Raw genomic sequence first — 23909 nt, 5'->3', positions numbered from 1 at the left:
GAAGAGATTATTCAAATTCGTCCGGCTTAAAATATATTATTTATCGGAACGCAGAGCTCCGGCCTTTCTTCCACCTTCATTCCCCTTACCTTTTTTTTCTGTCCATCTTTTATACCAGGAATTGGCATTCCATTTTAAGATACGAGTTGTCGAGTGTTTTAGGAAGTCGAGTGTTCCCTGAGAAAATAAAACTGTTCAATCGGAATTTTGTGAAAAAAAAAAAATGCCATTTATTTCCTTTTCATCAATGAAGATGAATGAAAATCTAACATAAATAAACTGACACCGGTAAATAACTCGGCGAGATAGAGTGCAACTCGATATATTGAGATTAAAAAATGATAAACATTGAATTCTGAGAAATTATTGAAGTCATAATATTCGCAATTTCAAGCGGAGAATACCTTCTTTTATTTCCGTTTTATTCGATGGAATCATTATTGTTGGTGTAGGAGCGGTGTTGGCGGGACATGCGAGGGCGACCGGTGGAAATGATAAGAACTGGGCAAATCAACGGCTTGGGGTTGAAATTATGCATTAAAAAAGTCATAAAGAGAAATTTACTTCTGCAGGGTTTCTCTCTTTTCGGATTTTCAGAGTGGAATTTAAAAGGAATCGTTATTATCCCGAAAGTGATGGGTTTTTGGTGAAAATTCAGAAGATCCTTTTTTAAAGATCATGAAATTCCTCGCAAAAGATGCAGGTGGTATTTTCATCCAAGTTCAATAATTAAGGAGATAACTGCATAATTAAGGACAAAAAAAATTGGACAATGTAACTGTTTACTCAATCGTGTGGATATTTCGATAGTGAATGCAGTTAGGAAAAAATTCTATAAGACATTTTTTGTAGATCAATAAATTCCCCATGGAATGTTATTACAGTATTTTCATGTAGAATTAACAATAACCGCGATACTTATAGAATCAACAATAATATCTGCCACTTTTATTAATGATGCAGATATCTCGTGAACTTCTCAAGTTGTGTGAAAGTATAAGAGGACCTTTTTTGTAGCTCACGAATTTTCCCAGAAATTGTCTTTTTTCACATTTTCTTCCACTTCCACTCATTACCGAGATAATCAACGAAATCGCGATTTTCCCGTCGACTGGAGCTCTCTCCGAATGAAAAAATACTGCCATTGTCTCTAAATCCTTAGAATAATTTTTCCATCTCTCTCATACTGTGTTACGCATTCGCGAGTACATGCACCTATTCACTAATGTATTCAAGGTCCGCCCCATAAACCCAATGGTGGGGATTGAAACGGGGCGGCCCCCACGACTCCGCGGCAACAACTCCGTAGGTACTGTAACAGATGTTAATTATCCCTTCTGTATAGTCGAATCAGAGAGTTCGCGTTTTACTTTCTCATAAAGGAGAAAAAAAAAATTGTACGCAAGGAGAGAGAAAAATTTATTTCCTTGATTCCGTTCTGCTTTCGTACACTCGACGATCAGATAACGTCATCCAACCGTCGAAGACAATGTACTTACTTCTCATAAAAAAATATAAGTGCAATGTAAATCCATGAAATCAAAATTATTTCACTCGAGGGAAAAAGGCAAATGTTTTCATTGAAAGCCGAAAACATGAAAAAAATTGAACATTTGTTACTTTGACATTAGAAAGTTAGAGCGTTTTAATCATTAGACATAAAAGTTGAATGAGATTTTCAGTGAAACTACAATGTCCCTCCAGTGAAGCAAATCACCTCGACATTCCAAATTCATCAATGACAAATCACGCTTGAAATACAAATTCGATAATAATTTCTCATTATCCAGTCACGAATAACTATAGATGATGTCATTGGAATGGACTCCTATCGTATTGTGAAACGTTGTCATGTTCATAATAATTTAAATCGACATCTGATCGATCAGAAATACCGAAACCCTTTATCTTTGTTTAATGAGGCTTATCGTTGATTTCAGGATGCGTTGAAGCACCCGAGATCCTCCCGCACCCCCGAGATGTCAGCTGTAACGAGTCCGTATGGCCCCAGTAAGTCCCAAAAATTTTCCTATTCTCACATTCTCGAGCTTTTTAACTCCCTCCAAAACCTAAAATCTGACTTCACCAAATTTTTATCCTCTTTCATTACCAGCGGATATGCTATCCGACTCGGTCTACAACTACGCCACCTCCCGACGGAGCACAACAGGGGATCAAGACAGCAGCGACTCCCAATTTGAGCCACCAAGCCATCAATTACATGATCAATTGTCAAGTATGCAGAAACCCCGCAACAAACGTAAAAATTTCAAGCCAATTAGCAGTAGAATGGCTGAAGTATCGGACGATGAGTCTGATAGAGACGAGCAGGAGGAGGATTCTGAGACAATTGATGAGACTAATTCAAATGACATTGTTGAGTATGAACGTAAAACTCTGTTGGCTACCAACGACGATAGACCAAAACAGAGACTTAATAATAATGAGGCTAGTCCGATGGATCTGTCTGTTGCCACTAGGCCACCTTCCTCAGATGGTGATGAGGACAGTGGTGATTCGTTGAGACATAAGTTCATTATTGAACAGCTCAGGTCGCAGAAGCCTTATTCACCTGATGTTGTTGAGGTAAGAATTTACTCCTTCAGAAATGATCAATAATCTCGACAACACGTAGATTTACGTGAAAAAGTCAGAAAGCTATATCGGTAGAATACTAAATTCTGCACCAAAAAGGTCCTGTAAGTTTAATCCGTACAAGCACTTGGTGTCGAGATAATTGTAGACGTATTTATCCTTGTCTTATTAGACCAGCAACAAGTACTTTGATGTCCTCATCATCACCAAATAATCAATCTCCTTTTTCCTCATTAGGCGAGAAGTCCAGCATCCGAGTCATCCGACAAAAGTGACTTGGATCAAGAGCCAAGTAGACTAGACGATCACGATCCTCAATTTGATGACGATCGTATACAAGAGACTGAGCCTGAAACAGACATTGAAGAGCGCAAACCCATGGAAGATATGCGCGAATACGTTGAATCAACAATGCAGGAGCTTGCTGCTATTTTTGGTCTTGCTGGTGGTGAATTGGCCAAGTCAGTCAGTAGACAATTGCCATCAACATTTCTCAATCCCCATACCGGCCAAATTCTGTTCAATCCAAATCCCAATCAATCGGGACAGTGTCAGCAGGATGAGCAGCAGGCGCATCAAGGTAAGTGTTAATTCGAACAAATGTCTTGAAATTTTTTTACATCAAATGATGTTAGCAGCCGTGTTAAATGATAAATGAATGATACGAATTGCTGTATGACACAATTCGATGTCTCACTTTCCTCTCGAGGTCGCCAGACGACGAGGCCGAAGGTTTCGATACTGTTATATACAATTACAGTGGGCGGAATTCGCCTGAGTGTGAACAAAAAAAAAATGGGAAACATGACGGTTTAACGTTGGGTAGTACAAGTGGTCTAAAGTCCCAACATATGCGTAGGTAGGAGATGCCATGGGAATACAAGAAACTCTCTTGCTTTCCACTGTTTTCCAAATTTTCCAAGTAATCTACCCCCACCGAATCAAGTTCTGTGAGCGATTATTCATCAGCCCTAAGAAATGCTGATGAATTTCCGCTTTCCAACGCATGTTGATGATCTAATTATCGCTTGCAGTTCTCGGATTGAATTTCCTCAATGAAATCTGCCCATTGCCGAAGACAGGGGCGATAATGAGGTCGTCATCCCATGTTTCCGACCGAAAATTCCCAATAAACCTGGTCTCATTAATCTCCAGGGATGGTTGAATCAATCAGGCCAAAGAAATCCATTACCCAATGCTCATTTTTAGTATCGACTGTACAACCCAAGGCAGAAAAGGCGAATGATGCCACATACGTATTGCCAAGCTCCTCATATGTGCACACGTTTGAATATGTGATGGCAAAGAGGCAAGATGGCCGACTTATAAGTCATAAACATCTACCACCGGTGCCCAAGGGGGTTTCCTCTCGTTTGACTATAACCCAGGCGCCTCATATACCTCATCCAGTGTCTAAACGATCGATGAATGCCTTCGGAGTTTCTTTCATCCGGAGAAATTCAGGCTTAACGAATCTCATCAAGTTCTTTTTTCCTGAAAGTCTCATTCGTATAAATAAATAGTTACGAAAAACGCCCACGGTACTTCATGAATTGAATAGTTGTCTATTCCGATCTCATTGGACGTGACGCGTTTATGACGCAACTCCTCTATTGAATCCATAATTTTATTCTGACGGGGATCAGTATTAGTCTGACAATTTTCGTATTAACGTTTGCGTTTTTTTGGCATTTTCTTTAGATACTGACGGATCGTCAGATTTTTCAAATATATATATATATATATATAGGTTTCCAATAAGACCCACACAGATTGTGCCATTCATCATATTGAATCAGTGATTAATGTAGGAAGAATATTTCAAAAAATTGGAATTTTACTTGATAAAAGATATTGGGAAATTTAGCAAGCACCAGAAATCTACCACCGGTACCCAGGGGGTTCCCTATCATTTGAGGAGAGTCCCAGCGGACCTCCTCAAACCTCATGACCTCAGGTCTCATGTACCTCATCCAGAGACTCAACGATCGATGACCCCCTTCGAAGTTTCTTTCATCCAATGAAATTCAAGCTTAACGACTCTCATCAAGTCCTTTTTTTTTTGAAAATCTCATTCGTATAAATAAATAGTTTCGAAAAACGCCCACTGCACTTCATGAACTGAATAGTTGTCTATTCCCATCTCATCAGACGTGACTGGTTCATGACGCAACTCTTCTATTGAGTTCATAATCCCATTCTGACGGGTATCAATATTTGTCAGAAAATTTTCAAATCAATTTTCGTTGTTTTTTTTCGGTATTTCTTTTCCATATTACTGATGAATCCCCTGATTGTTAACAATCGATGATTCTTCATGAGAATCTTGACACATATTGATGCTTCCAATCAGTCCCACGCAGCCTCCGCCAGACATGATATTGAATCAATGACCAACGTAAAAAGAATATCTCAAAAAGATTGGAATTTGGCTTCAAAAGATCTTTGAAGATCTTCAAGCACCAGAAAACCAGAAAATCCCGCCTTCTGTGGGACCCATTAATCATTCCTCCAGTTCTGCTCATGAGATATAAAGGGCAAAATGGGGTCTGGACGAATGAAAGGAAGAGGTGAAATATTCGTTCCTCTTTCATTTGGATTTCAGTCGGCTGCGCCGAAGAGCTTCGCCTTGTCTCATTGCTTTTTTATTTCTGCGAATTTGGAGTATTGTCCGAAGGATTGGATTCATCAGCTGATAGCGGACAATTTTCATATGTGAAGTTTGGAGTTTAATTCGACTCCTTCATCATTCGAAGCTAAAGATCCACCGATAGCTCCGCGGCGCGAGAAAGATCAAAAGATAGCTTCAACTTTCGGCGAAGGTAGAGCAATTCTGTATGGAGGTATAACTTCCCGCGGTGATTTTCTTCTCGATCCCTAGAGGTGCATAGCAGGGGTTGTACTACATTCAAAGGACAAGATGAAATCAGTAAATTGTCTGACTCTGCAAAGTTCACTCCTGAATTTGGATTTTTTGGAATTTTTTCAACGAGCCTTGACAATTTTTCAATTACCTGGAGATTGCGTGGATCTAGACTAGTTTGTTGCATTTTTTAGTGAATGAAAGACCTTCCAAGAGAGTTTCCAAATAATGAGAACAAAGTAAAGTGAATCCCTCGTACATGTGATAGAGGCATTAAAAAAAATACCGAAACATAACAGAAGAGGAGTATATAAAGAAAGTATGCGGAGATGTGGTCTTTTATGTCTCTCCATTTTCTGTTGTACGCCAACATGAAACTGGAGATGCGGGACAATGAGGTTCCAGTGAAGACCAACATTCAACTAAAACGTTCATTCGTTGGTTGGAATATTCGCGGAATGACAGCAGTAGTTGTGGTCTTTTATTTTATCTTGGATTACTCTCCTCTCGAGTTTATTTTTCTCATTTTATTTTTGCCTATGGGGACAGAAACACTTGGGCCACCTGTTGATGCGTCTGCATTAATGCCTCAGCTTCGGAGAGTTAATGCCAATGAGAGGAACTTGTTGGCAACCTGTTGAATTTTTTTTTTCACTTGATAAATTTATGGAATTTCCTGGGGAAATTATTGATAATTTATTGACAAGTTAATCATCAGGACGGGATGATTTTTCCAATGAAATGAACAAAATTGAGATAAATTCTGGTGATTTGTGACCTCTCATTATTTTGCAACTCGCTGTTCACCTAAATAATGACGGAAAAATGCCATTTCTCCAGCAATATGAACCTTCGAATATTCATTTTATCACCGAGTCTGTGCAGCACGTGTGCAGCAGGCTCCAGTCAGTCGGGTATGATCGTAAAACGATTCATAAAACTCGTTTCAATAAAATTCGTTGGGACTATTTTGTCGGTTATTCGTTCACTTTGAGTTTCTCCTATCCAGGCGGGAATCACGATTTGTTGCTTCAAGTGATACTTAAAATATCTGGATTATTCTAGTCTCATCGGGTAATCAGGTAGATCGGGTGATTAGAGATATCGGGATTTTCATTCTGCAACATTTTAATGGGCAGTTGCGCGATGTCCGATAGGGAGACGTTTTCATTGAATTGTCGATGATCCTGCGCAGGTTGAGAATATTATTATACAGTTCCGGGATGACTGAGAGTAGGAATTCCAGAGGAAGAATCATGGAAACTCTTGGATTCATCAGGCCCCGATGATTAATCATCAATAGAACCACACGGTTGAGGTTTAAGGAATTTACTTCAGTTTGTTTTCATTAGGTTAGACATATCTCAACAGGGGCTAGGTTCACAAAAAATGTCTTAAAATATTTTTTGTAGATAATAAAATTTTCGATAGGAGATATCTTACAACATTTTTCTCTAAATTTACAAGGCGTCGTTTTTTTTATCATTGTTATTTAGCGGTGGATACAATTTCTGGACTGATAGGTGTTTTCTGGGTCAATTGATTCCATTCCGCCCTTTTTTAAGCCCTATGAAATCTATGGTCCAGTTCCATACGCGTTGGTGTGGGAATTCCACTTTTTTCTGGAATTACTCTGGCTTCTGGGTTAACGACAGTTGATCGTCTCTCTTCATTCGCATCAGTCTCTTCATTGGCTCCCCTTTTTTTATTCTCTTAGAGCCCTTTTTCTCGTTTTTATTCACTGGAGAGTGGAACTACCCGGGGCATCTTGTTTATTTTACCCGTCAGCTCGCTGACACTCGGACATTCGTTTAAATTTAGAATTCAATGGGATCCTTTTAAAACGTAAAACGTACGCTTTTCGATGTTTGTGGGGATGCTCGTGAGTTTACGGACGGTTTTTTCGAGTCTCATTTGAGTACAGAAATTTGATCGCCTTTTCAGTCATTATCGGCATTTTTTACATTCATCATCGGTCGATAATTATTTTTTTTTATTATTGGCAATAGCTGAAAAATTCTGTAAAAATTCGTGAACGTGCCGAGATGATTGCAGATGACCCCTGAATTTTACCAGATTTTTATTCGTCATTTAGCCGCTTTAAAAAATGAATTATTGAGTGACTGAATTTTGCCTCAAGCTTCGGATTTCATGGGACTAAAAGATGAATCGGGTGGGGGGCCATTAGGGGTCCAGCGGCGGTGAGGGAGGGGGTAGTGCCTCGAGGGCCTTGTCAGTCTCCCATTCTGTAGTTTCTATACTTCACCGAAAACCAGAAAGTCAGCTTGTCAAATTAATCACGGCTGACCAATCCATCAGCGAGAATTCCTAGGACTATCGGGCGATAATTTTTTTTTCCCCGTCTTTCTGGTGAGTTAGCGAACTCCCGAGAATTAGAATTACTCGATTCATTATTGTTTTGACGATGTGTGAAAAAGAGAATTTTTGAGATGTAAAAAATTGTTGAACAATAACAGAAGAAAAATTTATTCGCGATATCGATGGATTTAGCGGTGACTGAGAGTCCACTGGAGGGGAATAAATTCCTCGTGTCAAAGTGAAATGCAAAGATTGACAAGTAGAGGGGACAACCGGTAATCATAAAACTGTGTACGTTTTCGTATTAAATTTTCGAACCATCTTAACCAATTACCAGCTGTTATTGCTCACTTTTACTTCTCACTGTTCAAACAGAGGACGGCGACTTGAGTGTAAATATGAAATTAAAAAAAAATCCTTGATAAATACACCTCACGGAAAATAAATAAATCAATCTTTTATGCGAATTTAAAAAAAATAATAAATCATTGCCATTCGTCAAAATGGCCTCGAGAGATATAAAAGGGACTTTCCTTTCTCCATAAACAAAAATCCGGTAACAGGCGGAAAAAAATTGGCGAAAATCCTGAAAAAGTGTTAGGCACTAGACGCTCACTAGGACACGAAATAAAGTTCGTTAAGGGATTTGTGGCGCGATCCGATGATCCAAAAAGAGTTACCATACAAACTGGTTTTCGTCATTTTTTTTTTTCATACACTTCTGCGCATGTACCGAGGTCTCTCTCATTTTTATTCCAGCCCCTGCGCATCTCACCCGCATCGGGGAGAGGAAACCCCTCGAGGTACAGCCACGCGGCATAAACTCGTCTCTCTCATCCCAATTTTCTTGTATTCTTTGTTTCTTCAGGGACAAAACATCAAACTGTGACTCATCTCCCCGTGGAAATTTCGGCCGGAGATTAATACCCTTTATTGAGCCGGGAGATGAATATGGAAAGGGGGAATTAAAATATAAGGGCAAGCGGTGACTAATTTTTTGGGGAAAAAAAATATCTGTCCTGGGAGCGAAAATAAAAAAAATCGGATACGTGAGGGATGGCAAAGGCAACCGCGAATTTTCCGAAATTTTTCGTTGCTTTGCAACTAATGAAAATATTCAGAAGTGCAGGGCCCTTAGTCCCCGACTAATTTCCTCGATTTCAGCAAGTCCGGGGGTTCCCCTGCGCTCTATTCCACAATCGCTCAAGTCCCGGGAAAATTTGAATATTAAAATTAGCCTGAGTTTCTCAATGGCATCGAGCATTGTCCATTCTCTCCCGAAAAAAATGCCTTTTGTGAAACGGTTCCACCCTCAACCACTGGCTTGCACTCTTCGCTGCCCACCACCGTTGGTCCCTCATTCTTGGGAAGACCCCCGTACGATCACGAGATACGATAACGCTTTTGCGACCACCAGAGAGAGAGGGCGAGGTAGAGATAAGTGTGTATATACTCGTCACGCCCGTGTCCCGTAGCCATGTCGAAGGCCCTGGATATCTTCATCGTTCTCCAAGCCCTGACTCTCGCCTCTCTGTCCTTACGATACACGTGGGTGGTGCTAATCGGGGAAATCGCGATCAGCATCACGTAAATTATTATATTTTTATATTTTTAAACTTTTGTGGTGATTAATTTCCAAAAATCGTGAAAACCAAATTTCTCAATTTTTATTTAAAGCTTTCAATTACTAAAATTGATAATTGGGATGGTTTTAGTTTTTTTTTCGGGAATTTCATGCATTAATCGTCACAAAATTGTGGGATAGCTCTAACAATTCACACATCCCGGGAGGATTTCAGAAAAGAACGTAAACGAATCCACAAACTCATAAATTTCGAATTATGGCGGAGTGGAAGAGCCGGGGAGAATGAAAGAAACCGACGGAATGAGTTGTGTCAAGAATCTCCGTTTTGTGAGAATAAAAAAAAAATGTTTGATTAGTTTTTGTGGAATTATTAGGGTTATATGGGTGGAATCAAAGGGGAGATTCGTTGCGGGGTTCCATCTTCAGTAAATTTTTATAAGTTTATAACGAACAGACAACAATCAAAATCTCTCATTGAATATTTTTATTTTTTATTCGATGATTTACGTCAAATCGTCTCTCAACTCAAAATAAAACATCGCGAATCGTGTTTCATAATTTTTTAATGAATATTAAAGAATTATGGATTAGAAAAACATGAATAATTGAATGTGAATAATTCCCTGTTCGTTAGAGGCCACATGATGTTATTCACGGGCAAATATCTAAAATTGTTGTCACAAAGTATTAAAATACGAGAAGACGGATGATCTGTCATAATTCTGTACCAATCCTGTGTTATTATCGTAACTGTTTCACACATTTTTAACCCGAACATAGTCCCCCAAGTGGACTTGGCATATGTAAGAACGGAATTCCGATATAATATTTCCAGCTACTTAACAAAAAATACCAGCGCGACCTCATGAATTTATTCACAATCCGTTACAAATTTTACTCCAAATTTTTTTTTCCAATAGTAATGACAACAATTTTCCACGAGCAGTCATTAAAATTAATCTCTCGGTCGAGGAGTGACCGTTAAACCTACGCTCAATGTTTAACCACCGAAAAACCAGATTAAAAATTTGAATTGTAAATTATTTCTCACGGGGAAAAATTACGATATTCTGTGGCAGGATTTTAATCTTTGCATTCAGTGACAGAAAAAGGGCCAAAAATCTAAAAAAACAAACGCTGTTATACAGAACAAACGGAAGCGCGTCATTTGAAGATCCTGCAATTGTTTAAATATTTATTTTGCCTTGTTTTAATTATTCTTACTTTAAAAATCAGAAATTTTACGTAAGTGACGCCTTGTAATTTCTTTCATCACTAGTAATTTGCATAAATAATTTACAAACAACATGTTTTCGAAAAGATTTCGGTGCCTACAGGCAAAATAAATAAATAAAAATCGCTCGTCGACAATTAATCATAACCAGAAGGCACTTTAATAATTCAAAAAACTCCCATTGTACGATCGGTCATTCCTCAATCACTCCTCCGATTTTTCAAAACCTCGGACCACTCCAATACCACAAAGACTCGGCCCAAAAATAGCGACGAACATTCATAAACATCAGCGTCACCCCCGGACTGATGATTAAGGACTCCCTTAACACGTCGAGAAACAGGGGAAAAATAAGAATGAGAATGTGAAAAAAAATCATCTCATACGAGAAAATAAAGGATAACGGCCCTGAAGTGTAAAGGAATTGCTCCTCACACGCACACATTGGTCCATCAGCTCATTTCTTTTCAGTGATGGAGAGAAAAAAACATAACACTCAAACCTTAAAAACCCTTTTATCCCAGAGGGACCATTCTCCCTCCCCCTCACCTTCTTTTTCAGTCATTTCAACTTTCAGATTAATTATCTTTCATATTGGAAGAATGAATTAGTGTAGGGAATAGAAATATCGTAGAGTAAATTTTGAAAAACGAAACCATCACTTTTTATTTGAATTCATATATTTTTAACAAATTTATCGGATTTTTTCGAATAAACCACAGCCTAATTTTTACGGCTCCCGTGATTGATAGGTCCAGATAATGTACCTCATCATCAAATTGATATTGACTGAAAAAATAAAAAAAAACCGTACAATGTGGTACTTTCAATTATGAAAGGTCAATTTTAACCGTTCACGCTAAATCTCACGTTTCAATGAAGAAAAAAAAATCCCTTAAAAAAAATTGGAGCTTCCCTTGCACACTGTATCACAATTCCCACTTTTACGAGATACTTAAACCTTTAAACGGGTCACACGGGGTGTACACGAGATGCTCCCGTCTCACATTTCACTGGAAAAAAAAAATCATAATAAAAATTGGGGAAATCGGTTAACCCCGTATCTGCGCCGATATTTTTCTCAGGGATTAAATCGAGCATGCGGATTTCTGGGGTTTCCTCTCTGTATTCTCCCCACCTCGCCCTCTCAAAATACCTAGTCTTTACCCAGGTAGGAAAAAACGAATGGGCCAACCTTGGTACAAGCACGGCCGCCGAGCTGCCGTAGCTCGGCACCCGGGCTCCAGCCAAACTCGCGCCGAACTTGGCTAGACCCTGGGATGATAACACGGGGCCAGGCCTGGGACCGAACTTTGGCCAGACTTCGGTCGCCGTACTTTGGCCGCACTCTGGGCTTACCATTCGGCCCGAAATTGGCCCAGGCCTGTTGCCGAACTTTGGCCGCACTCTGGGCTTACCATTCGGCCCGAAATTGGCCCAGACCTATTGCCGAACTTTGGCCGCATTCTGGGCTGACCATTCGGCCCGAAATTGGCCCAGATTTACGACCAGAGCTGTGGCCAGGCTCCAACCGTTGCCTGTATTGGGTTCAGAATCACCAATAAATATATGAACGGTATATCTGATAAGCAGACATGTATTTATTACCTTCAACATTATACAGAAAACAGTTTTATTATGTGACAAAACTTATATTTAAATTTATTAAATCTATTGACAAAAAAACTCAGCCAATCAAAAACTTTTTTCCTCCTATCGACATAGTACATGTTTTCATCCGATTTTGGTTGAACAGTTAAAGATATGCAGTGTTTGTATCTCCAATTTTCATGAAAGATAATCACAACTATGAGATTTTTCCGCGAACAGAATATGAAAACTCAAAAAAATGATTGCAGGTATAAATTGTAGAAAAATCTTTTGTGGATTATTTTCATCCGCTTTTAAAATAAATAATCTACGTAGATCATTTGAATCCGAAATTTAATACGACATACCATATTAAGTCTTAATAAACTCTCTCTTACAATCTAATAATATTAGCAGTCAGTCTTCAGAATTCGAAGATTGTATTAACAAAATATCCAACAAAATAACGCACCAATGTTATTTTTTAAATTAGTAGTTTAGAATTGATAAATTATCGTGCTTCAATTCAAGCATGAAAACAGTCATTATAATAGCAATATTATGGATAATTTATTCCGCTATGGATGATAAGAATTAATTCTTATATCCATAGACAATTGCTGATACGAATTATCCTGATAAGAATTATTTTTTCATCTCGGAAAGACGTCCTTTTTTTACAATAATGTCTTCTCCATCTGCAACTCCGGAACACAGAATGATATTTAGTTGCATTGATTGTGTGCTAGTTCTATATAATATTGCTTATTATATTCACTCTTTCAAACAAACTTAGAAATATAAAAAAGTCTTGGATAGGATTACATATAACTAATTAATTTCAACCCTTAAATTTGAAATCTTTGGGGAATATGGACGCAGTCCGATTGTGAAACTTCAACCTTATAAATATTATTTGACTTGAATCACCAAATACTGAAAACAGCTCTCAATGGCTGAAATTACTTTCATTAGAATTTTTCTTAAAAATTAAAAATCCACTTATTATTTTTCCCTTTAAACTTTTGGACATAATATTTAATCCCTGAACCAACAACGGATATTTATTCCCGTGATCTAACTTATGAGGAAATGACATAGAAAATACTTTATTATGCTAAGATACATCACATTTTCCAATTGTTATTTCCATCTTCTGGATTTCCGACCTCGCCAGGAGAAATATAATAAATATAATTAATACTTCAATGACAGCCGAATACTAAACAATATTCATATATTAATATATATTCTGCCCAATGAAACGCCTCGCGATAAAAATATATTGATAATATAAACTTTTCCTATTAATCGTACCTTTTATCAAGAATATCACAACTAATACAATTACGAAAATGAACTAATGGAGTCATATTAACACAGTGATTTTACAATTCCATTTATCCCGGAAAAATGAAGTATTATCAACTATAAACCCCCAAGAATTGGTTCATCCCTGTCTCCAACGCTGCTATTGGATTCACTGATGCAATCATTAAGATGCTTATACGAGCCACAATCACCATCACCACCCGACCAACTATCACCACAAGCACTAGCATTATCATCGAGATGTCGAACATCGACATCTCCACTAATTTGATCCACAATAGATCCACTACGGATAGTTATTTCATTGGCTGTTGGCAAACTAACCTCTTCCTCATCGGCATTATTGCGTTCACTGTAATCCGGAGTTTTTTCTTTAGCGCCTTCTACGTTTACAGATTCTTTTTTCTTCAGTTGATGAAAATGTCTGTATTTTTTAACCCGTGAATATGAACTCTGAGACATATTACAATAGTAAAAGAGTAATATTAAAATAATAAATTGCCGCACACGACACTCATGTCTACTGCCACAATCAGACTACTCAACACGCCATCTTACGGGCTGTTGTCATAGAATGTGTGGTATACGGTGATATCCACGCATATTTTCCCCTGAAATAGTATGTTCAGAAGAAATAATGGTACCTTCGGAAGAAGGAGAATCAAAGGACGAAAAATTTAGTGAAGGAACATTCCCCATGAGAATTCAATTTTTGGAATGCTGTTCCATATGGGACCCAAGCCTGGCAAACCATGCCCCTTGTCTGCCTGGCCATGTCTCGGGGCAAGCTTGGTGACCCAAGCCTGGCAAGCCATGCTCTTTACCAGTCTGGCCATACCTCGGGTCAAGCGTGGTTGCCCAAGCCCGGCAAACCGTGCTCTTTGCCAGTCTGGCCATACCACGGGCCAAGCTTAGTGACCCAAGCCTGGCAAGCCATGCTCTTTGCCGGTCTGGCCATGCCTCGGGCCAAGCTTGGTGGCCCAGATCTGGCAAGCCAGTCTCGTGCCAGACCTGGCCCGTTTCGTGGACATTGGCATTTCCTACCTGGGTAGGGGGAAAAAATGCAGGTAGGTATATTATTACCCGAATGGTGGTATCTACCTGCGCACGCGTTCCGAGGGTGACGAAAAGGGCGAAAAAAAAAAATTACGCAAAAAATTGGTGAAGGAGATTACGAGAAGTGGAAGTGAAGAATTGCAGAGGGGTGTTTTTTTTTCAAGGGTTGAAATGGGGTAAAAGTGAGTTAATAGTCGGTAAAACGGTACTCACCCCTGACCCTGGGCTACAGAATCTCCTTTTTTATTCCCTTTTTTGTAACGGGAAAGGGGCAGAAAGAGTAGGAAAGACCTTTGAGACGCGTCCTTTATTTTGGACTTTTTTTCGGAGTTTAGGGATAGGAAATTTGAGAGATGAACGAGGTAAGGATTTCCAGCGCCCTTGAGATTTTTTTTTCCATGGGAGAAGGCACTTCCGGGTTGGAATGATGTAACAGATGGCTTCAAAGATGATTTTCATTCATAGAAACTTTGGATTTCAAGATTTTTTGGACGAGGCGAATTATCTCGATTGTGAAGACATCAGCGTCTACGTCAAGAGCTGCAGACGAGACCTATCACTTGTAGCGTCAGTCAACTATATAAAAATACAAGAATAGACCACCTCATCATTATAGCCTCACCCCCGAACGTCAACTTTTCCCAAATTCTGCAGAATGCAAAATTCTATGATCCCATCAATTCAATCTTCGCGACTAGCTTCAGAACTCTATTTATCCCTTTCGTGAGTCGTCTCGTCTAGATCTATCCCTTTCCACCCCAAAATTTTTATCCCCTCCTGAATTATCACAGACGCCAAAGAGGTGAAAAATCCCATCGCCAAGACGAAAACGGTTGGAAATCATTAATCGAAGAACTTCTCATCCTTGCTCTCATGTTTCACCATCTTGATATAAACTGCAAACCACCACTCCCTTTACCCCATTCACCCAGGGGGTCTATTTCTCTCTCCCCCTCCCCAAAAGTCTCTTTTCCATCCTTTCCACAGGTATCTCTCGCCTCTCGCAAATATTGCACAATGAACAGTGGGACTCTCCAGTCAGTAGATTCTATTCGAAAAAACGGAATATCCTGATATACCTGGATCACCCCCTACCCCCCATCCCGAAGCATCTCAGGTAGCTTCCAAATAAAGAATAAAAAAAGTAGAAGTGAAGGAAGTGGAGAATAAAAAAAATGGAAAAAAATGAAGGGACGGCTTAACTTGAGCCCTCCACCATCCGGGCATTCTCACCCCTCTCCTTTTCCCAAGGGTGGATCGATGACGTGTCTCAAAAATTATGTAACAACCCCTTATATCCCGTTTCGAATTTTTTTCCATTTTTTTTCCTTACGGTATTTATTTTTCCACGTTTTCCTGAAGACTTCCCATGCCCTGTTATTTCATCCATCATACAGATGTTGACGGGTGCGTAGCGGGAATTTATTGGGGTTGAGGCTATTCCTTTTGTTATTCTGTAGTTCAGAAGATGATACAAGAATTAAAAATCCCTGTGAACAACAAAATGACCTACAATGTTCTATAAAATCGTCAAAAATTATCGTTTGTTTTTCAAACTCCTCTTCAACCGATAAATTCTCGGATAAAAAAAATGTTTAAATTCAGAGGATTCAAGCATACTTATTCCGAAGAAGGAATGATACTCCCTCCGCTGAAGAATCACCCAGTATTTTTCATTGTAAACAGAGAACCCTTTCGAAACTAAAAGAAAAAGAAATCCTGAAATTTCTCAAATAACGATCGAGTCAACGTTGAGATATTTCGAAACGCGAGAAACACAGACGCCCCGCTGTGAACGGTGCACATACGAAATACAGGGGGAGAAACCATAGGGCAACCAAGCCAAAAGACCAAACATCGCTCTTTGGGTTTAAAAATCATGGCACTTAACGATCGTACACGATATCTTCTCTTCTAAAAAAACAACATTTGCCTGTGTCTACACACCACCCCCTACCCTTCCACCCATGCCATTCAAATAATTCACAATGTCGCAAAATTATCTGCTCTGCTCTATGACACCCAATTTTTTAGTGACGTTTGCCATGTCAATATAAATAGAAAATATAACCGTGAGGCTTTAACACATTCTTTTCCGCAAATTTGCAATTTTGTACTCATTTTCATACCTTTAAAAAAATGTCAGAATAATCGAAAGAAAAAATAGCAGAAGAAATTGATTTAAAGGGCAATTGTCACGCACCTGTTCCCCTGTAAAACTAGATTTACCAGAAACTGGGAATCGAGATGTCTCAATTTCACGTTTTTTACCCTAAAAACATTGCGAGGGTTCTCCCCCTGGTTCGCAACGGGTGTTTAAATCCCCCTCTCGGTTATTTCAGGCACAACCCCCAGCCCTGCGCCAACCAATGGGAAAGTCGGTGCCCCCCACCGTCGTCCGGTGTACACCTTTCCCCCGGCGTTTCCCCTTTTCCACAATTTTTGGGGAAAATTCCGAGACTCACCGGGCGGCAGTCTTGTGGGATCGGTAGCCCGGGGGTCTTTAACTCTGAGGATTTAAATTCCCCGGGACATGTGACTGTGATTTAAATTTTAAATCTCTAGTCTTAATTTGGAAAATTTGTTTTCGACTGATTTTTATTTTATAATGATCTCCTGGGGATAGTAGTGACGGAATGATTGACATCTTCAGTGAATTTAGGACGTGAGGTATTTTTCCTGAGTGAAACTGATTTTTTTCTTAATTTTATCCGAGAGGGACAAAATTTTTGGGGTAAGAATTTGATGATTATCTGGTGAATGAGAGATTTTTGAAAGAAAATACTTCAGGAATTTTTCTCACAAACCAGACTGTGTTGAAAAAAAAATTGACGTGTCATTTTATTTGATTTCTTAATTTTTATTATGAAATTTAATATCTCATCAAATTTGACTACCTCTCAATTTCACAGATATTAATCCCTCCTCTGCCCCCGCCCCTTCCACGTTCCATCAACAATCAAATTAACCTGAAACCCAATTAAAAATGTAATCAAATAAAAAAGAGCCCCTAAAAATGCATTTAATCTGAAATTCAAAAATACCTAATCAATCCCAATACAATCGCCATCATTCTCACGAAGAAATACGACAGGCCCATAAAAAAATAGTCCCGCAGAAATGAAAATAAAAGAACTGGCCGACGTGCGGTTCTAAATCTAAATCATAAAGCCGATGATTTAGCGCGAGTTCGAGACTACGAGATATGAAAATTCGTGAGTGCAATAACAAGTCATCTCCCCTTCGATTTAATTACCTTCTCGGCCATTCATTAAAGCTCTGGATAGATTGTGACTTCCCCCTCGGTATTTGTTTAAATACTAGGAAAATAAATCTCGTCAATCAATCAGCATTCACGTCTAATTGAACCGTTTCGAGAGGAAAAAAGGTTTCTCGTTTGTGTAAACACGACGTAAAAACGTGAGGGGTTGAATGTGTTTGAGGAAATGAGTCTCAACGTTTATTTTTCTTGCGTCACGGAGATCCAGAGGAGAATTTAAAAAACCGCGAAAATCATTAACGTCTTCTGGATCGTGTAATTCAAAAATAAGTTTTTATCCTATTTTTTTAATTTTCAGGAAAAGTCAAGGTGAAAGAGGAAAAGGACGGATCATCAATGGCACCAGGTAGTCCTCCTACGCCACCCCACACCCCCCAAAGTCCGTCGCGTCAACCCAATCCCCCGGGTAATTTATCCCAGTCAAGTCAAACCCAGAGCACATCCCCAAATATTCCAAATCCCCTGCAAACACTCGCTAATTCACCCCTAAGTCAGATACTCATACAGAATCCCGCATTAGCACAATTGTTACAACAAAATCCAGCTATACTATCCCAAAATCCACAATTGGCCCAGTTACTGCAACAAAATCTTCAGGCACACATGGGAAATGTACTGTTTCCCACAAATTCAAGGAGAGATGAGTCTGAAGAATCACGGGTAAGTTCACTCCAACTATTAATTCTTTTTATATTTTCATAAAAAAAAATAGAGTTCATTGTCCCGGCGATTATAACATATTAAAGCCGGAAATAACGAGGAAAATTAGATGACAATGGAAATAGCTTCCTATGCGGGTCTCTTTTCTCCACCAATTGTCTTGAATTGAATCAATTCTCCCCTCAATCATCCCCAGAAAGGAAGAAAACAGCATCAGTCGTCTACTGGAACAGAAATACTCACCATAACCTCAAAAATTGAAATGATTTTTTCTTTTGGGTTATGCACCATTGGGAATATCCATAAATAGTAAATACGGCTGATCGACAATCAGACACGCCTGTGTGGATTTTCCCGAACGAGTGGAGAAGGGTACAAGACCATTGTTTCGTCGTTAATCGTTCATAGCGAATGAAATTTTTAACGGCCGGCAGTTAACCTTAACGAACGCCTCGAGCCCGCGGGCAACATGACTCGTCCAGCCACTCACCTCTTCCCCTCCCCCTCTTAACTTGGAATTCTTCATAAATGAATTTTCTTCTCATGGAATGAATGGAGATAACCTCAAAATCGTATTTCAGCAGGACCTAACCTCAAACTGTTGAAAAAGCCTCTTTAGACGTTCTTGAACATCTCGAAAACATGAAGGGATATTCTGTAGAAATTCAAAATTTCGTTCCCAACATTTTTTCTCCCATTTTCACCCACAGTTTATAATAACAAATATCAGTCGTTTGTTCTGCTGACCATCCTTGAACCTCACAACCTTAAACTAAAGAACAGCAGCGCGGCGGGAAAATTTAAACCGTGGGAAACGCTTTACCCCCTCCCTCTTGCCGTCAATTTTCTTTCAGTATCACATTAAAAATTTGTGAATATTTCCAGAGCTATCGATTCTATCTAAAAACACCATAAGACTTTAATGTTGAGTACATAATTCCCGAAGACACTCTTCTCTTGTATTTTGAGATCGATCACTCTTAACAATCATTCTTTATGTTAAAATCGGAACGTAAAAATTGGCCCGATCGTAGAAACATTGAAACCACCCACGCATTTCCATAAGATTTCATCTTGAGCCCAAGAAGCTCACATTTTTATTCATTCCAGCGAAAATGTAAAAACCAAATTGCAAAAATTGTTATGCACAAAAAATCCATACAAAGGCATTCACCCCAGAAAGGGGGAATCCCCTCTTTCTTTCCGCCTTCTCCTGAGTATATATTCCATACGTTTATTTTCAGCGAAAGAATTGAAATTATTCCTCCGATTTTTGTCGTGTCGTTTACATTACTTTTCGCCTTTGAATATTAATGGGCATATACTCTTGTGGCACACAGAAACTGCGTTATGGAATATATAGTCGAGCGAGAGAGTGAGGGGCGGTGAGGGGATAAGGGGTGGTGGCAGGAGGAGGAGAAGACGAAGAAGAAGTAACAACGGGCAAACGCCGGTATAATACTCGACTCTTAACGTTATTCTATTGTTTGCAAATCAGCTCTATTGTTTTCTCATATATACCCTAACGTTGGCACACCAATGGGTGCCCCCCTCCTTCCCTTCCTTTTGCATGTTCAGCCCCCTCCCTCGCCGCGGATATCTGGCGCTCCTGGCGCCCCCCACCCTCAATGACCAACGTCACAAGTTGTCTTTTCTTCATCTCATCCCGTGGATTTAATACCCTCATAATGCTGTTATGGTGGACTATGAATTTATGATGAATTTTATTAATGGAAAATGAAGGGAAAAAAGGGCATTGAGTGTAATTGTGTTTTTGAGGAGATATTTTATGGAGAAGTGTTGAGGTTATGGGGTTTTTTCCTTCTTCGGAGATTGGAAGTTGTGGAGAGCCTCATGGGAATGCAAATATGTTAAGTTTATAGCAACTTTGCAAAATTTGTTGAGAAATTACATTTTTCACGTGCATTTTTTTTATTTATCTCGTTCAATTTTTTACATTGAGACTATTCACGATTGCACCATCTGACATGAATTATAAATTCCCTCTCGCATCGGATCGTCAGCTAGGGCTTCTGAAATCGTACAGGATTCGAATAATTTTGTTGAGCTGTAGGGCTTCCCGTTCCCCTTTTACCATTTTCTTATTATTTACTTCTTCCTTCTCATCCACACGCTCCTAAAGCTTCCCAATCAGTGTCATTAATATAAAAAAAACGTCTATTTTTATTCTCGTCAAGCGACAGAAGCAAATGGCAACCAAGTTCATCTACCTCCAGAGCTCATGCCCATTCCAATCAGCGTAAAATCGAAATTCTAATTAATCCATTTGCTTGATATTGTTCGGAGGGACGGAAAGTAAAAAAATAAAATAATGGGGGAGACGAGGAGTTGAGTGAGCTCGATGCAGGAAGCTCGTTTGAATATTCGATGTCATTGTACGCTGCATGGCAAGGTCATCGATCCTAACCAAGAGGGTCTTGATAAAAAAAAATTAGTATCTGCCTAGTTGAACAAGCCCTTGCGATATTTCCAAAATTTTCTGACCCACAATTTTTAATCATAAAATATCTGACACTTTTCCTTCATTCTCAGGTTCCGCCAACGATAGCAAGCTTGGCAGCTATGAAGGTGAACGCAGGTGATCCAAAAGTTTCCGGTAAGCTGAAGAACTAGAAAATTTTATCCTCAAACCATTTTAATTTATCCACCGCTATCACGAAACTCACTATTTTAAGGGGAATTCCCCCTTTATTGGAATATCCGCCTATTCAATAAGTGCTTGATAAATTATACCGCAGATTAACTTTGTCCCAACTATCCCATCATATCCCATGATCCGCCATTTTAGAAATTTTATTATTATTTCAATGGCCGTTAATTTCATTTCCCTGCAGTCATTGTTTGTCATCACTGGAGAAAACCCCTCTCCCCGACATAACCACGGCAAGTGCATGCTGAACATAACCAACAATAATTCCCCAGAAAGTAGGGGGAATCCCCTGCCCCAACCGCGCGAGAAAAAAAAAATAACATTGATGGAGTTTAAAAACTCGTTGAAATATGTATATAAATGTTGGGAGTTGAGACGGTGAATAGTTGAGGCCAGCAATCAAAGCTGATTAAGCCCACAACTGGGGAATCTGTGGGGCCAGTGTCTCACGCCAATCTCGCCCAATCAGGCGCGTTTGAACGGGGAGATTTAAAAAATAGAATGCCTACTGTCAATTGTCCCATAATTTAAATAAATCGAATAAATGGACAAAGTGGCCAATTAGATGTAGTTTGCTTGGGCTTTGGCTTTGGGGCCCTTTAACGTATTATTTCATTTCTCTGTCTTTCTCTCTCACTTCACGGAACTCTCACTCTTATTTCGTTGGTTTATGGTCTTTATTCGCGGTCCAAATTTACCCCTCGAATGTACTTCAGATATTGTTGAGTTCAACTGCTGGGTTATTGTCACGTAAGTGTGAAGGACCTCTTGATAGACATTGAAATTAACAATTGGCAATTGCCACCAAAAAAAAGCTCCCTCTCATCTTGTTTCTAACAACTGCGATAAATAATAGTTTCATTTAATATTCATTATTTTTATTGTCGTCAGTTTGGAAAAGTGCAATCAGCATAAAAAACGTTCATAGAACATATAAACGGGAGCCTACGATAAATAACTGGTGCACATGTACGAATAGCATGCATTGGGGAAGGCTCATGGCTCTCTGCACGCCTCGGGCTTCATATCCCATTCATCTTTTTTATTTATTTTTTCCAAACCCACCCCCCACCCTCCGCCCTCTATTCGTTGCACGTCATCGTTGCGCGCACGAGTCCTTATTTTCTTGGTGGTAGTGCATGTGTGGTCTCTACCATATTTCTAATAATCGGCAGTCTCCATGCTGCTTCATTAATTTATTAATATTAACGATATTTTTTTATTTATCCTACTCACCGTACCTGATTTTTGGAAAAAATCGCTTACGTCAGTTCACAGTCTTCGATCATTTTTTACATTATTGAACATTGAAATTATTTCGCGAGATTCCGTCAAAATTTTTCTTCATCATAATGAAAGACTCCAATTGTTTAACAGGAATGAATGAAACCCGAGAAATCTCGCCTATTCATATTGCGTTTTCTTGAACCCCTCCCGTTATCACCAGTCACGCATCTCTCTGCTCGTCCCTCATTCGCGCCAGTTACCCTCCGACACTATCATAACGCCTTTCCACTCAGTTGGCATTTAAAACAAAAACGAAAACTACGAAAGTAACAATTTATCAATGAAAAATAATTCGTCAATTCTTGGAAATGAAATTTCACGACGATTATGGTTGAATTAATTGAGAGCCAATCTCTGAGTAAATCCATTGTAATCATCGATGCTTTCAGAATTTTTATCGATTCCCAGAATCGTCTCAATAGTCCCCCTCCATTTTATATATTTTTTATTTCATCATTTAAATTGAATTTCATGGCTCATTGGAAACCATTTAAACCGCTTATGGGGATTGTAATCCCCTTTGTTGGAGCCACATGTCCAAAATATGACAAACACAATGTTCCCCCGATACTCGGAATCCCGGAATCGTCCTACCCATTCTACCCCAATCGTTTTATGTAAAATAATTATTTTTCATCATTAATTTTTTGCAATTATCGACCCCAAAATATTCCCCAGATAGTCCGAATTTATCTACTATAACTCCCCTGGCAAAAAGTTGTTTGCATACCAGAGATTGTGACAAAAAGCCGTCTAGAATTATTTAATCATATAAATTAGTGGCATCATCAGATGCTTAAAATCCCGTTGAAAAAAAAAAATGATCCCCGAATAGTTGATGATTGTGTATTCGCCCTGTGTTTTAAAACCCCCTTTTGATTCCGCAAGGTTCAACTTTTTATTATCAAAAAGCAAACGTCAAAGAATGGAAGAAAAGGGTTTTAGAGTTGGAACGTTTTAAACTCCAACGAATTCGACAATTTTATATTTGAAATTTATTATCGCCCTCCGTGGGGATCTGTGAGAGATTTTGCTTTTTCGTTTTAGTGGAGTTGAGAGAGGAGGTAGAGGTACTCCCTTCTCGCCACTGTTGTGTGGGGGCCGCCGGTGCCGCCGACGGTCTAATTTATCGTTCCTCAACTTTTTATTAATTTCGGCCATTCGAGAATCGGCGCAAGGGGCCAATGGCCACTCGCCACGACGCATTAAGGAACACCGTGGATATATACCTCTCTTTCTCTCCCTCATTTCTCCTTGAGGGGAGCGCTCCCCCACTGTTGAGGGCTTACCTTACTCTTACCCCCCTTCTACCTTTCCTCCCTCCCTCGTAGGAATGCAGTTCTAATTTTTCGCTCCGTCAGGATACCGACCTGACAAAAATCCACTTCCAAATGGCCAAGCCCCCCATAACTGCCATAGAAAACGTACCCTTTTTGT

General features: G+C 39.3%; 1 protein-coding gene across 3 annotated transcripts in view; it reads left to right on the top strand.

The window, feature by feature from the left end:
- Window positions 1–23909, top strand: part of LOC135166671 (uncharacterized) — a 65887-nt gene that overhangs the window by 29215 nt on the left and 12763 nt on the right. For all 3 annotated transcript variants that reach the window (XM_064129176.1, XM_064129178.1, XM_064129177.1), the window contains 5 exons: window positions 1941–2010; window positions 2114–2586; window positions 2833–3175; window positions 18153–18514; window positions 21068–21131. In XM_064129176.1, coding sequence (XP_063985246.1) covers window positions 1941–2010; window positions 2114–2586; window positions 2833–3175; window positions 18153–18514; window positions 21068–21131 — 1312 coding nt within the window. The remainder of the gene's footprint in view (window positions 1–1940; window positions 2011–2113; window positions 2587–2832; window positions 3176–18152; window positions 18515–21067; window positions 21132–23909) is intronic.

Source organism: Diachasmimorpha longicaudata, chromosome 10 (assembly GCF_034640455.1).
Source record: "Diachasmimorpha longicaudata isolate KC_UGA_2023 chromosome 10, iyDiaLong2, whole genome shotgun sequence".
Taxonomy (NCBI): domain Eukaryota; kingdom Metazoa; phylum Arthropoda; class Insecta; order Hymenoptera; family Braconidae; genus Diachasmimorpha; species Diachasmimorpha longicaudata.
Note: the sequence above shows the minus strand (reverse complement) of the source record. Positions and strands in the feature narration are given on the sequence as shown.